Source organism: Oncorhynchus masou, chromosome 20 (genome assembly GCF_036934945.1).
Source record: "Oncorhynchus masou masou isolate Uvic2021 chromosome 20, UVic_Omas_1.1, whole genome shotgun sequence".
Classification (NCBI taxonomy): Eukaryota; Metazoa; Chordata; class Actinopteri; order Salmoniformes; family Salmonidae; genus Oncorhynchus; species Oncorhynchus masou.
Genome location: NC_088231.1, coordinates 11,004,787 through 11,019,198, shown reverse-complemented (window position 1 = coordinate 11,019,198; position 14,412 = coordinate 11,004,787). Strand labels below are relative to the sequence as shown.

The window sequence follows — 14,412 nt, the reverse complement described above, 5'->3', positions numbered from 1 at the left end:
AGAGGGAAAAGGATACAAGGTAGTGGTCGGAGACTTGGAGGGGAGTTGCAATGAGGTTAGTGGAAGAACAGCATCTAGTAAAGATGAGGTCGAGCGTATTGCCTGCCTTGTGAGTCAGGGGGGACGGTGAGAGGGTGAGGTCAAAAGAGGAGAGGAGTGGAAAGAAGGAGGCAGAGAGGAATGAGTCAAAGGTAGACGTGGGGAGGTTAAAGTTGCCCAGGACTGTGAGAGGTGAGCCGTCCTCAGGAAAGGAGCTTATCAAGGCATCAAGCTCATTGATGAACTCTCCGAGGGAACCTGGAGCGCGATAAATGATAAGGATGTTAAGCTTGAAAGGGCTGGTAACTGTGACAGCATGGAATTCAAAGGAGGCGATAGACAGATGGGTAAGGGGAGAAAGAGAGAATGACCACTTGGGAGAGATGAGGATCCCGGTGCCACCACCCCGCTGACCAGAAGCTCTCGGGGTGTGCGAGAACACGTGGGCGGACGAAGAGAGAGCAGTAGGAGTAGCAGTGTTATCTGTGGTGATCCATGTTTCCGTCAGTGCCAAGAAGTCGAGGGACTGGAGGGAGGCATAGGCTGAGATGAACTCTGCCTTGTTGGCCGCAGATCGGCAGTTCCAGAGGCTATCGGAGACCTGGAACTCCACGTGGGTCGTGCGCGCTGGGACCACCAGATTAGGGTGGCCGCGGCCACACGGTGTGGAGCGTTTGTATGGTCTGTGCAGAGAGGAGAGAACAGGGATAGATAGACACATAGTTGACAGGCTACAGAAGAGGCTACGCTAATGCAAAGGAGATTGGAATGACAAGTGGACTACACGTCTCGAATGTTCAGAAAGTTAAGCTTACGTAGTAAGAATCTTATTGACTAAAAATGATTGAAATGATACAGTACTGCTGGAGTAGGCTAGCTGGCAGTGGCACACACACCTCTGAGAAACACAAACGCTCTCTCTCACACACACACACACACACACACAGCTCTGAGAAACACAAACGCTCTCTCTCACACACACACACCTCTGAGAAACACAAACGCTCTCTCTCACACACACACCTCTGAGAAACACAAACGCTCCCTCTCACACATACACACACACCTCTGAGTAACACAAACGCTCTCTCTCACACACACACACACCTCTGTGAAACACAAACCCTCTCTCTCACACACACACCTCTCTGTGAAACACAAGCACTCTTTCTCACACACACCTCTCTGTGAAACACAAACTCTCTTTCTCACACACACCTCTGTGAAACACAAACTCTCTCTCTCTCACACACCTCTCTGTGAAACACAAACTTTCTCTCTCTCTCTCACACACACACACACACACACACACACACACACACACACACACACACACACACACACACACACACACACACACACACACACACACACACACACACACCTCTGAGAAACACAAACACTCTCTCTCTCACACACACACCTCTGAGAAACACAAACGCTCTCTCTCACACACACACACACACACACCTCTGAGAAACACAAACGCTCTCTCTCACACACACACACTTCTCTGTGAAACACGAGCACTCTTTCTCACACACACCTCTCTGTGAAACACAAACTCTCTTTCTCACACACACCTCTGTGAAACACAAACTCTCTTTCTCACACACACCTCTGTGAAACACAAACTCTCTCTCACACACACACACACCTTTCTGTGAAACACAAACTCTCTCTCTCACACACCTCTCTGTGAAACACAAACTTTCTCCCTCTCACACACACACACACCTCTGAGAAACACAAACGCTCTCACACACACACACACACACACACACACACACACACACACACACACACACACACACACACACACACACCTCTGAGAAACACAAACGCTCTCTCTCACACACACACACACACACACACACACACACACAGCTCTGAGAAACACAAACGCTCTCTCTCACACACACACACCTCTGAGAAACACAAACGCTCTCTCTAACACACACACCTCTGAGAAACACAAACGCTCCCTCTCACACATACACACACACCTCTGAGTAACACAAACGCTCTCTCTCACACACACACACACACACCTCTGAGAAACACAAACGCTCTCTCACACACACACACACACACACACACACACACACACACACACACACACACACACACACACACACACACACACACACACACACACACCTCTGAGAAACACAAACGCTCTCTCTCACACACACACACACAGCTCTGAGAAACACAAACGCTCTCTCTCACACACACACACACACACAGCTCTGAGAAACACAAACGCTCTCTCTCACACACACACACACCTCTGAGAAACACAAACGCTCCCTCTCACACATACACACACACCTCTGAGTAACACAAACGCTCTCTCTCACACACACACACACCTCTGTGAAACACAAACCCTCTCTCTCACACACACACACCTCTCTGTGAAACACAAGCACTCTTTCTCACACACACCTCTCTGTGAAACACAAACTCTCTTTCTCACACACACCTCTGTGAAACACAAACTCTCTCTCACACACACACACACCTCTCTGTGAAACACAAACTCTCTCACACACACACACACACACACCTTTCTGTGAAACACAACTCTCTCTCACACACACACACCTCTCTGTGAAACACAAACTTTTCTCTCTCACACACACACACACACACACACACACACACACACACACACACACACACACACACACACCTCTGAGAAACACAAACGCTCTCTCTCTCACACACACACACCTCTGAGAAACACAAACGCTCTCTCTCACAGACACACACACCTCTGAGAAACACAAACGCTCTCTCTCACACACACACACACACACACACACACACACACACACACACACACACACACACACACACACACACACACACACACACACACCTCTGAGAAACACAAACGCTCTCTCTCACACACACACACACCTCTGAGAAACACAAACGCTCTCTCTCACACACACACACACCTCTGAGAAACACAAACGCTCTCTCTCACACACACACACTTCTCTGTGAAACACGAGCACTCTTTCTCACACACACCTCTCTGTGAAACACAAACTCTCTTTCTCACACACACCTCTGTGAAACACAAACTTTCTCATACACACACACACACACACACACACACACACACACACACCTCTCTGTGAAACACAAACTCTCTCTCACACACACACACCTTTCTGTGAAACACAAACTCTCTCTCACACACACCTCTCTGTGAAACACAAACTTTTTCTCTCTCTCTCTCACACACACACACACTTCTCTGTGAAACACAAACTCTCTCAAACACACACACACACACACCTCTCTGTGAAACACAAACTCTCTCTCTTACACACACACGCTGCACCCAAATACTACCACTGTCGAGAGCGTCCTGCCCGGTTGCATCACGGCCTGGTAGGGGAATTGCTCCATCCTCCAGCGGGTGGTGCAGATGGCCCGGGACACTGGGACCGTGCTTCACAACCCGGCCACAAGCTGTTCACTCACCGTCGGGCAGACGGTATCGGAGCATGAGGTCTGATACCAACAGGCTCAGAGACAGTTTCTATCTACAAGACATCAGACTGCTGAACACTTGAACTGGACTGACCACCTGCTCTGATTCTTTGTACCTTAACACACATTCACACCCATACACACATCTACACACACACACATCCACACACACATCACAACTGCTGCTACCAGACTCCTATTATGATTGCTAAATACTGCACAATTTAAACACTTGCCCCCCCTCCCCAAAACACGTGTAAATATCGGACAGTAAATTGTGCCTTCCCGTATTATACTGATGCAAAAATGTCTATTCTATTCTACTGCGACATTGACCTTATGTTCCTATTCTTACAGTGCCTTGCGAAAGTATTCGGCCCCCTTGAACTTTGCGACCTTTTGCCACATTTCAGGCTTCAAACATAAAGATATAAAACTGTATTTTTTTGTGAAGAATCAACAACAAGTGGGACACAATCATGAAGTGGAACGACATTTATTGGATATTTCAGACTTTTTTAACAAATCAAAAACTGAAAAATTGGGCGTGCAAAATTATTCAGCCCCTTTACTTTCAGTGCAGCAAATTCTCTCCAGAAGTTCAGTGAGGATCTCTGAATGATCCAATGTTGACCTAAATGACTAATGATGATAAATACAATCCACCTGTGTGTAATCAAGTCTCCGTATAAATGCACCTGCACTGTGATAGTCTCAGAGGTCCGTTAAAAGCGCAGAGAGCATCATGAAGAACAAGGAACACACCAGGCAGGTCCGAGATACTGTTGTGAAGAAGTTTAAAGCCGGATTTGGATACAAAAAGATTTCCCAAGCTTTAAACATCCCAAGGAGCACTGTGCAAGCGATAATATTGAAATGGAAGGAGTATCAGACCACTGCAAATCTACCAAGACCTGGCCGTCCCTCTAAACTTTCAGCTCATACAAGGAGAAGACTGATCAGAGATGCAGCCAAGAGGCCCATGATCACTCTGGATGAACTGCAGAGATCTACAGCTGAGGTGGGAGACTCTGTCCATAGGACAACAATCAGTCGTATATTGCACAAATCTGGCCTTTATGGAAGAGTGGCAAGAAGAAAGCCATTTCTTAAAGATATCCATAAAAAGTGTCGTTTAAAGTTTGCCACAAGCCACCTGGGAGACACACCAAGCATGTGGAAGAAGGTGCTCTAGTCAGATGAAACCAAAATGTAACTTTTTGGCAACAATGCAAAATGTTATGTTTGGCGTAAAAGCAACACAGCTCATCACCCTGAACACACCATACCCACTGTCAAACATGGTGGTGGCAGCATCATGGTTTGGGCCTGCTTTTCTTCAGCAGGGACCGGGAAGATGGTTAAAATTGATGGGAAGATGGATGGAGCCAAATACAGGACCATTCTGGAAGAAAACCTGATGGAGTCTGCAAAAGACCTGAGACTGGGACGGAGATTTGTCTTCCAACAAGACAATAATCCAAAACATAAAGCAAAATCTACAATGGAATGGTTCAAAAATAAACATATCCAGGTGTTAGAATGGCCAAGTCAAAGTCCAGACCTGAATCCAATCAAGAATCTGTGGAAAGAACTGAAAACTGCTGTTCACAAATGCTCTCCATCCAACCTCACTGAGCTCGAGCTGTTTTGCAAGGAGGAATGGGAAAAAATGTCAGTCTCTCGATGTGCAAAACTGATAGAGACATACCCCAAGCGACTTACAGCTGGAATCGCAGCAAAAGGTGGCGCTACAAAGTATTAACTTAAGGGGGCTGAATAATTTTGCACGCCCAATTTTTCAGTTTTTGATTTGTTAAAAAAGTTTGAAATATCCAATAAATGTCGTTCCACTTCATGATTGTGTCCCACTTGTTGTTGATTCTTCACAAAAAAATACAGTTTTATATCTTTATGTTTGAAGCCTGAAATGTGGCAAAAGGTCGCAAAGTTCAAGGGGGCCGAATGCTTTCGCAAGGCACTGTATCTTGTATTATTTCTTGTTGTTGTTGCATTGTCCAGAAGGAACCTGCAAGTTAGCATTTCATTGGACCTCGAAGCCAGTTCCACTGCATTTTTCATTGTTCCCCTCTAATCAGGGACTGATTTAGACCTGGGACACCAGGTGGATGCAATTAATTATCTGGTAGAACAGAAAACCAGCAGGTTTCGGACCTCGTAGGGTACAAGCTGAATAGCGCTGGTGTATACCATGTGTATCCCGTACACACGACTAATAAAGCTTGAGACACGCACACACACTTGCCCTTACATCACACAGGTGTGTCTTGTCTACTCTCTGCAGGGGTGAGTGGGCTCTGTCATGTTATTATTTATCGAGACCCCTCGCGGCTTTCTCTCCCGCCAGCAGCCCCTTTTCCTGCTTCTTTTATGGCCGACAAAAATGAAAAATGAAGTTAATCCACCCTCTCATGTTCCCAGGCTTGAAAAGGCATTCGTGTCCAATCGAACAGCGGGGAAACGCCTTTGAATCCCTCGCACAACATTCAGCTGGAATATCTCCCCCCAAAATATGATACAACTTAGCAGGTGGTATCTAGGCGTTTTAACTCTGGTTGAAGAAAAAAAAACACACACAAAAAAAACTTCCTTCATCGTATTCTCATTCAACTCATTTGAATGAAAATTTGGGCTCCTTTGTAGTTTGTGAAATATGCATATGCAGATGAGTCTGCTGTGTGGGGGTTCGTTTGCGGGTGAGAGGAAAGGAGTCTTGCAGAGAGGGTTTTTTTTCCGGGAAGTGTTTGAGTCAATGTTAACTGGAGCAGAGAGAGAAATCCTCAAAGATGCTCGAGGCGCTCTGGCCGGAAGCTACAGAACAGCAGGCAGAAAGAGAAGAGCACACATCTCAATAACACAACACACCAGAGGTAACCAGCCTTTATCCCAACAGTCCCCAGGCCACGTTCACTTTTCCAACCTACTGCCTCTGTCTCCACATTAACTCTCCGAGTTTAGGAATATTATGTTGTTACTGGACGACATGACCTCAACAACATTGAAATGTCTTCTTCTGGAACTCAAAGTTGCTTGTGAAAATGTCTCGTTTTCTTTTGAAAGTTTTTTGTATAACTCTCTTCTCTCTCCCTCCTGCCCCCCCCCCCCCCAAAAGATACATCCGGGTGGCGCTCCTCCCATCTTCCAGTGACATCAGCAGTCTGTTCAGGACACGCGTGGTGCCCGTGGCGCTGCCCGACAGCGTGACGTTCAACGAGGTGTTCAGGGCGGCCGCGCCGCACGGCGTCCTCCGGCACAAGACGCTCCGCGTCGACGCCTGCACCGTGGGTCCCGGACGCACCGAGGACTGCCTGGTACGTACACAATGCACAGCACAAACACACTTACCAACAGGCTTTGAGCACCTACCAACACTCAGTTAACTAAATACAGAGCTGACACTACACCTCCACTGTAGAATTACCACACAACAACATATTGCTTGCCTATAACAGCGTCACCCATTACGACTGGGACAGGGTCAAGAATGTGACCAAAGATGGGCAGTCGAACTGACAGACACTTTCTCGCGCACACTCTGTCACTTTTTGTCATTATCTTTCTCCTGACCCTCTCTCTCCCTCTCTCTCTCTCGCTAGGCTGGAGCCCATGTGAGTCTGGGAGAGCTTCCAGTGAGTGGGGATATGACCCGTGTGTGGTACAACCTGTTGACCAGTGAGAGGATCAGAGAGATAGAAGAGGCCAGCCAGGAGAGACCCGGCCCTGGGCCAGAGCAGCACCCTGCAGGGCCCGTGGACATGGTGAGTCCTCCTCCACCACTTCAGACCACTTGACACTGCCTGCCTCAGTCTACATGTTTCTGGATATGCCCACTTCACTTTGATTGGAGATGAGTTCAAATTCACTGCTGCATGCACGTTATGTTATACAGAATATGCATTCTATTCTACTGAAGGGGAAATGACTAGTGGAGTCCTCAATCGCCAAGCTGTATCGGCCTCAGATGGCAGCATGACCCCCTTTTTCTCCCTAATTTCATGATATCCAATTGGTAGTTACGATCTGGTCTCATTGCTGCATCTCCCCAACGGGCTCGGGAGAGGCGAAGGTCGAGTCACGTGTCCTCCGAAACAGGACCTTCCAGGCCGCGCTGCTTCTCAACACACTGTTCGCTTAACCCGGAAGCCAGCCGCACCAGTGTGTTGGAGGAAACACCGTTCAACTGACGACTGAGGTCAGCTTGCAGGTGCCTGGCATGCCACAAGGAGTCGCTAGAGTGCGATGAGCCAAGGAAAGCCCCCCGGGCCAAACCCCGCCGGGCCGCTGAGGCAAATTGTGTGCCGCCCTATGGGGCTCCTGTGAGACAGCCGGCCGAACCCCAGGCTGGGATCGAACCCCAGGCTGAAGTGGCGCCTCGTTCCAATATTGTGTTGTGTGTATGTTGTCAGGATGCGGTGTCGGCCCTGCTGCAGAGGACCTCCAGCGAGTTGGAGGCTGTGGAACAGGAGCTGGCCTTGGAGGAGAAGGAGAGAGCGAGCCAGCTGGACCTGGACGGACACCAATGGTACTGACCCACTGTCCCTCACAGCCTACTCTTTTTACTACCATTACAAACACCATTACTTTCAGTACACACACATATCACAGTTGGAGAGGCAGGGCCACCTGAGGATGGACAGAGACCAATGGTCCTGACAGCTCCCTCACAGATGACACTTTATAACCATTACAAACACCTTTTGACTTGGTGGGAGGTCTGTCGACGTGACCTTGGGCAGGGCGCTTGGTCCTGTTTGCTCCTGTGGGTCACTCTAGATGGGAGATGGTTAGATGACTGAATGGAATGTAAATGTTGAGTGGCTTCACTGCAGGTAGATTGTATGTTTTAATATTCAATTAAACATTTAAAATATATATATATATTTTTTAACACCTTAGAGGGACATTTTCCTCTCATAAAAACACATGTCCATCTTACTTTCAAGACGTACAACATGGCTACATCAACATTTGACTCAAATATACCAGCCAGGCAGGTAGTATTGCATGTAACAATATGGCTGACCCCTGACCTCTCCTCTCATGACAGGCTGAGCATGCTGGGAGAGGACAGCCCTCAACTGGTCCTTGGACTGGAGGAGGAAGAAGAGGGGGAGGAGGAGAGGAAGGATCCTGTCAAGGCAGAGAAGAGGTTTGCTGGCTCTGGGCAGGCGTACGGAGGGGTGGAAAAGGAGAAGTGTCGAGAAGAGCCAGCCAGAGAGGAAGAGGAGGAGAAGAAAGAGGAGGAGAGGAGATGTAAAGAGAGACACCCTCAGGCAAATAAAGGACCAACGCTGGTAAGCCACGGGTGCTCTGACACACACACACACATCCGGGTGAATGAAGAAATCCAGCCTCAAAGAGGTGTGTTTAATGTGGAACCCAGAGCCGTTAGATCTAGACACACACACACACACACTTCAAAAGGTCCACTTTTATTTGGTGAACCCACATCTCTGTAGCTGTAATATACTCTAACCTTCTCCAGGTGGATGCGGAGACGAACACAGAGATGTGTGGTGTGGCGGTGAGGCCTAAAGACAGACCCAGCCTGGGACCAGGACCACGCAGCTCTCAGAGAGGCTTCGTACGGAACAGTATGATCATGAGGTCTCAAACCTTCTCCCCTGGGGAGCGCAACCAGTACATCTGCAGGGTGAGTGGGTTGTATACATACAGTGAGCACCATAATTCATTGGACAGTGACCCTTTGTTTTGTTATTTTGGTTCTGTACTCTAGCACTTTGAGTTTGAAAGGATACAATGACAATGAGGGTGAAGTGCAGACTGTCAGCTTTAATCTGAGGGTATTTTCATATATATCGGATGAACCGTTTAGAAATGACAGCACCTTTTGTACATGGTCTCCCCATTTTAAGGTACTACAAGTACAGGTGTATTCATTTGTGTCGTTAGTGAATGCAGGAGAGCTGTTGATGAATAGTATTGATTCTAGACTTTGCTATTGCCTTTGGAGGTTGTTGTTGGGGTGTGACAAAATGAGGAAGACAGCAGTGTCGATGCAAATGAAGCTGGCCGTCATAAGGCTCAGAAATTAAAATCAATCAATCAGGAACATTGCAAAAACCCTGGGCCCAAGTCAACAGTTTGGTTCATCATTATCAAGACAAAAACCCTGGGCATGCCCAAGTCAACAGTTTGGTTCATCATTAACAAGACAAAAACAACAGGTGAACTCAATTATGTCAAAAGACCCGGTAGACTGAGGAAGACCACTGTAGTGGATGACTGGAGAATACTCTCTATGGTGAAGAAAACCCCCCCTGACAACAGCCCAAAAGATCAAAAACAGTCTCCTGGATGCAGGTTTAGATGTGTCAAAGTCTACCATACGTAGAAGACTACACCAGCAGGACTACAGAGGGTACACTACAAGATGCAAACCACTGATAAGCCTGAAGAACAGAAAGGCCAGATTACAGTTTGCTAAAAAGCACCTAAAAGAGCCCCAAGAGTTCTGGGAAAAAAGTATTTTGGACAGATGAGGCAAAGATTAACATGTACCAGAGTGATGGAAAGAGGAAAGTGTGGAGAGAAAAAAAACATGCCCATGATCCAAAGCATACCACCTCATCCGTAAAGCATGGTGGAGGGGGTGTTATGGATTGGGCCTGTATGGCTGCCAGTGGAACAGGCTCACTTGTCTTCAACGATGATGTGACTGCAGACAGAAGTAGAACAATGAATTCAAAAGTCTACAGAAATATTTTATCTGCTCAGATATACTCATTGGATGGCACTTCATCATGCAACAAGACAATGACTCTAAACATACTGCTAGAGCAACGAAGGGGTTTTTGATGGCCAAAAAGTGGAACATCCTTGACTGGCCGAGTCAATCACCGGATCTGAATCCAATTGAACATACATTTTACATGCTGAAGAGGAGACAGAAGGCAATAAGTCCCTAAAACACGCAGGAACTGAATATGGCTGCAGTACAGGCCTGGCAGAGCATCACCAGGGAAGATACCCAGCATGCAAAGGATATGCAACCAAATATTAACAATGATTACTTTATTCTAGATTATGTTAAACTGTCCAATGTTTTTTGATGCCCGAAAATGGGGAGTGGCTATGTACAAAAGTTTCTATAATTTCTAAACGGTTTATTCAATATGTATGAAAATACCCTCAAATTAAAGCTGACAGTCTGCACTTCACCCTCATTGTCATTGTATCCTTTCACACTCAAAGTGCTGGAGTACAGAACCAAAATAACAAAACAATGGTCACTGCCCAATGAATTATGGTGCTCACTGTACATGCACACACACTGAAATGTGTAAGTACTGCAGGAATTTTGCTCTGACAGGATTTACATCTACAGCACACAGAGAGGGAAACAGTTCTTAGAACCCCAGTTAAAACCCCAGTTGGAACCCAGTTGGAACCTAGTTAAAACCTAGTTAAAACCCCAGTTGGAACCTAGTTAAAACCCCAGTTGGAACCGAGTTAAAACCCCAGTTGGAACCGAGTTAAAACCCCAGTTGGAACCGAGTTAAAACCCCAGTTGGAACCGAGTTAAAACCCCAGTTGGAACCGAGTTAAAACCCCAGTTGGAACCGAGTTAAAACCCCAGTTGGAACCGAGTTAAAACCCCAGTTGGAACCGAGTTAAAACCCTAATTTGGAACCAATGGGTAGAGGTGTCATTTTTTAGATACAGTAACATACACATCCTCACACACCCCAATCCCAGACCAAAGACCAAACTACCACAGAGCTTTCCCAGACTAACAACAGTGGATGTTTCTGTTCTCTACTCTTCCTTCTCTCTCCATCTCTCCTTCTTCTTACAGTTGAACCGGAGCGATAGCGACAGCTCCACATTATCCAAAAAGTGCCCGTTTGTCCGGAACACCTCGGAGAGACGCAGCCTAAGGGTTAAGAGGGTGAGTTTAACATGTGTCCTCTCTTTATCTTGCTTTCGCTTTCAGTTAACTTCATGGGAGTGATTTGGTCAATAAAGGGGGCCATTTTCATCAGGCAAAAGAGCACAGATCTTTGCAATAAATAGTAATGAAACCCATCATAATCTGAAGAGCAATGTTGAGAATGTTTGACAATGTGCAGTATATTCCATACAATACCTCCAATAGAAGTCCAATGTTTTACAAAATATGGCAGCCGATACTGGATAAATGGTCTCGTCCCGCTTCATAACTGGGCTGATGATCTGCAGCTACCCTGCACTGTACTCCACTCCATATTTATTTTGGGTTCAGCTAGACTGATTGTAATTTCTATATGCTGTCTTAACAGCATTTACATTTTCTGGGATATATGAGTTAAGTTTTGTTATGTCCTCTAAATATGCCATTCCAGTCAACAGTACCGTACACTGAATGTCAATGTATCTTTGTCTTCTTTTTTTTATTGGAAAATAATAAACATATTATAAAAAACAAAAAACTATGTGTAGTATAAGGAACTAACTATTTAGGCATTGCTCTCTCCTCCTTCTCCCTCCCTCAGACCCTGTGCCAGCCGGTGGTGGTGCGGAGGCGTGGAGGAGCCGGGGAGACAAACACCCGGACCTCCCTGGACTTGGAGCTGGCCCTCCAGGCTTCGCGAACGCGTCAGAGCCGTCTGAACGACGAGCTCCAGGCCTTGAGGGACCTGAGGGCCCACCTGGAGGCCTTGAAGGCCCGGGGAGAGACGGAGCTGCCCGAGTCCGTGCTGCATGACCACCGGTTTCACAGGCTGCTGGAGCAGGCCGAGAGACAGGCACGTGGCTGGATAGACATATGATAGATACAGTGTGCACATGCATAAACACTGCTAATGTCCAGCTGTGATAGAAGGACTAGGCCAAGGCCATTCGACATCACCATGTTTTGGAATGGTTTGAATGGCACTCAGGATCTGATGGCTTGTGTAAGGATACCCTCTACCCCCTTATGCCCCTCCAGGCACTCTACCATGCCATGATGCCATCAGCCACTCTCACTAATAGCAGCTAATGGCGGTCAATGCCAGGTCTCTGGCCCCAGGTTCTCTCAAGCTTGATTAGGCACTGAAGATACTTAATGGCTGTATAATCTGGTGCTGTTCGCTTTCACCTGAAGTGACCCTTTTAAAATAAATAAAACGTTGCCCAGGTCGCAACTTGAATAGTAACATTTGGCATAAAGAATGAAGCCATTAGTTTGCAGAATCCACATCAGTCGGAAGACACTGTATCCTGCATTTCAGAGCAACTGAAGTAAAATGCTTTCTTGCTCTCACTTTTATGAAATTCTCTCTCCAATCTATCAGTCTCTCTCATTCAATGAACACTTTCCCTGTCTCCCTCCCTCCGTCCCAGGCGGAGCAGTCTAAGGAGCAACAGCGTCAGGAGCAGCGGGCAGAGAAGCTGATGAGGAGGGCCTCCAAAGACGTGTGTCGGCTGAGAGAGCAGAGCCAGAAGGTCCCCCTGCAGGTCCAGTCTTTCAGGTGAGGCAGACATTCCTCCGTCCAGCTCTTATTCCTTTATGGACAACTATTTGACCATAGGGTTTGAACTGTTTGTATCTTGTCTCGCCATCTTGGATAACTGACCCTACTGGTCATGTAAGCCCTGTTTATACCTGCCGCTAACATGCGTCCTGATCTTGTCCTGATCTTGTCTGTTTACACTTAGAAGATCTGATCACAATCAGAACACAATACGTATTTTAATCGTTTACACCTGTCAAAAAATGTGGGCACAATCAGAATGTGAACAAGATCATGTTAGAACCAGGTATAAACAGGCTATAGTCTCTGAACTTGTTTTGCTCCATCCTGATAGGCCTTGATGGTCAGGTTACTGTAAAAGCACTTTGTGAACAACTGCTGGTGTAAAAAGGGTTTTATAAATACATTTGCATGATTGATAGCCATTTCTTCTCTCTTTGCAGGGAGAAGATGGCCTACTTCACACGAGCTAAGATCAATATACCATCCCTACCGGCTGATGATGTATGATTACATAGTGACACAATGAAGTATTTTTCCTTTTATAGCAGAGTATTTTAATAGTGTAGTTTCTTTGAATGAAACCAATCGAATAGTTTGTACACTATAGTTTATGCATTTGTATAATAAGTTGTAATTGAATACTATCTTGTAAAAAAACACAAAAAAAACTAAATAATGGCTTTCTTATATCAGGAGAAAACCCAAAATAGAGGTGTTTTGGTACTTGTATTCTGCTCGTGATTTTTCTGTACAGTTTTATAAGGTGTGTTGGAGAGTGGTGTGTGTGTGTGGGGTGGAGGAGAGAGTGTGTGTGTGTTTGTTTGTCGCCCTCTGGTGTCCTGTGGTGGAACTGCACCACGGGGCAGGGTGCGGGGTAGATTGAGTGAGTCTCACTCCCAGTCCCAAATCAACCCCGATCCCCTACCCCCTCCCTATGCACTTTTGGAGATCTAACAGGATTGGATAGGTGTAAGTTATATGGTAATAACGACACTTTGCCTTCTGCTAGTCTAGATGGAATGTTCACTGTATTTCTTCCATGTATCCAATCCTTTCTGATCTCCAGAGGTGTATAGTGAGTAGGGGCTAGGGGTTGATTTGGTATTGGGCATCAGTGTTAGCTAAGTGTGCATATGTGAGAGAGAGAAGGCGACCTACTACAGTATATCATATATAATGTCTTCTGTCCAAAGCTGGTGCTCTGCTATTTTTTTCTCTCTCATACCAGAACAAAACAAACATAAACCTTGTGAATGTAATGTAACTGCTTTTCCACTTCTATCTGTCTCTGAGATACTGCACTGATAGTGTTCTGTGGCTTCTTGCTTTTTACACCGACCCGCCGCAACGCTAATTATTACTGCGTTCACTGGGCTCT

General features: G+C 46.4%; 1 protein-coding gene across 1 annotated transcript in view; it reads left to right on the top strand.

The window, feature by feature from the left end:
• Positions 1 to 13,763, top strand: part of LOC135506973 (protein WWC2-like) — a 54,152-nt gene extending 40,389 nt beyond the window's left edge. The window contains 9 exon segments of the mRNA XM_064926414.1: positions 6,686 to 6,884; positions 7,170 to 7,331; positions 7,980 to 8,095; positions 8,621 to 8,867; positions 9,059 to 9,226; positions 11,393 to 11,485; positions 12,069 to 12,320; positions 12,901 to 13,028; positions 13,475 to 13,763. Of these exon segments, the coding sequence (XP_064782486.1) occupies positions 6,686 to 6,884; positions 7,170 to 7,331; positions 7,980 to 8,095; positions 8,621 to 8,867; positions 9,059 to 9,226; positions 11,393 to 11,485; positions 12,069 to 12,320; positions 12,901 to 13,028; positions 13,475 to 13,541 (1,432 nt within the window). The 3' untranslated portion in view covers positions 13,542 to 13,763.
• The last annotated feature ends 649 nt before the right edge of the window (positions 13,764 to 14,412 follow it).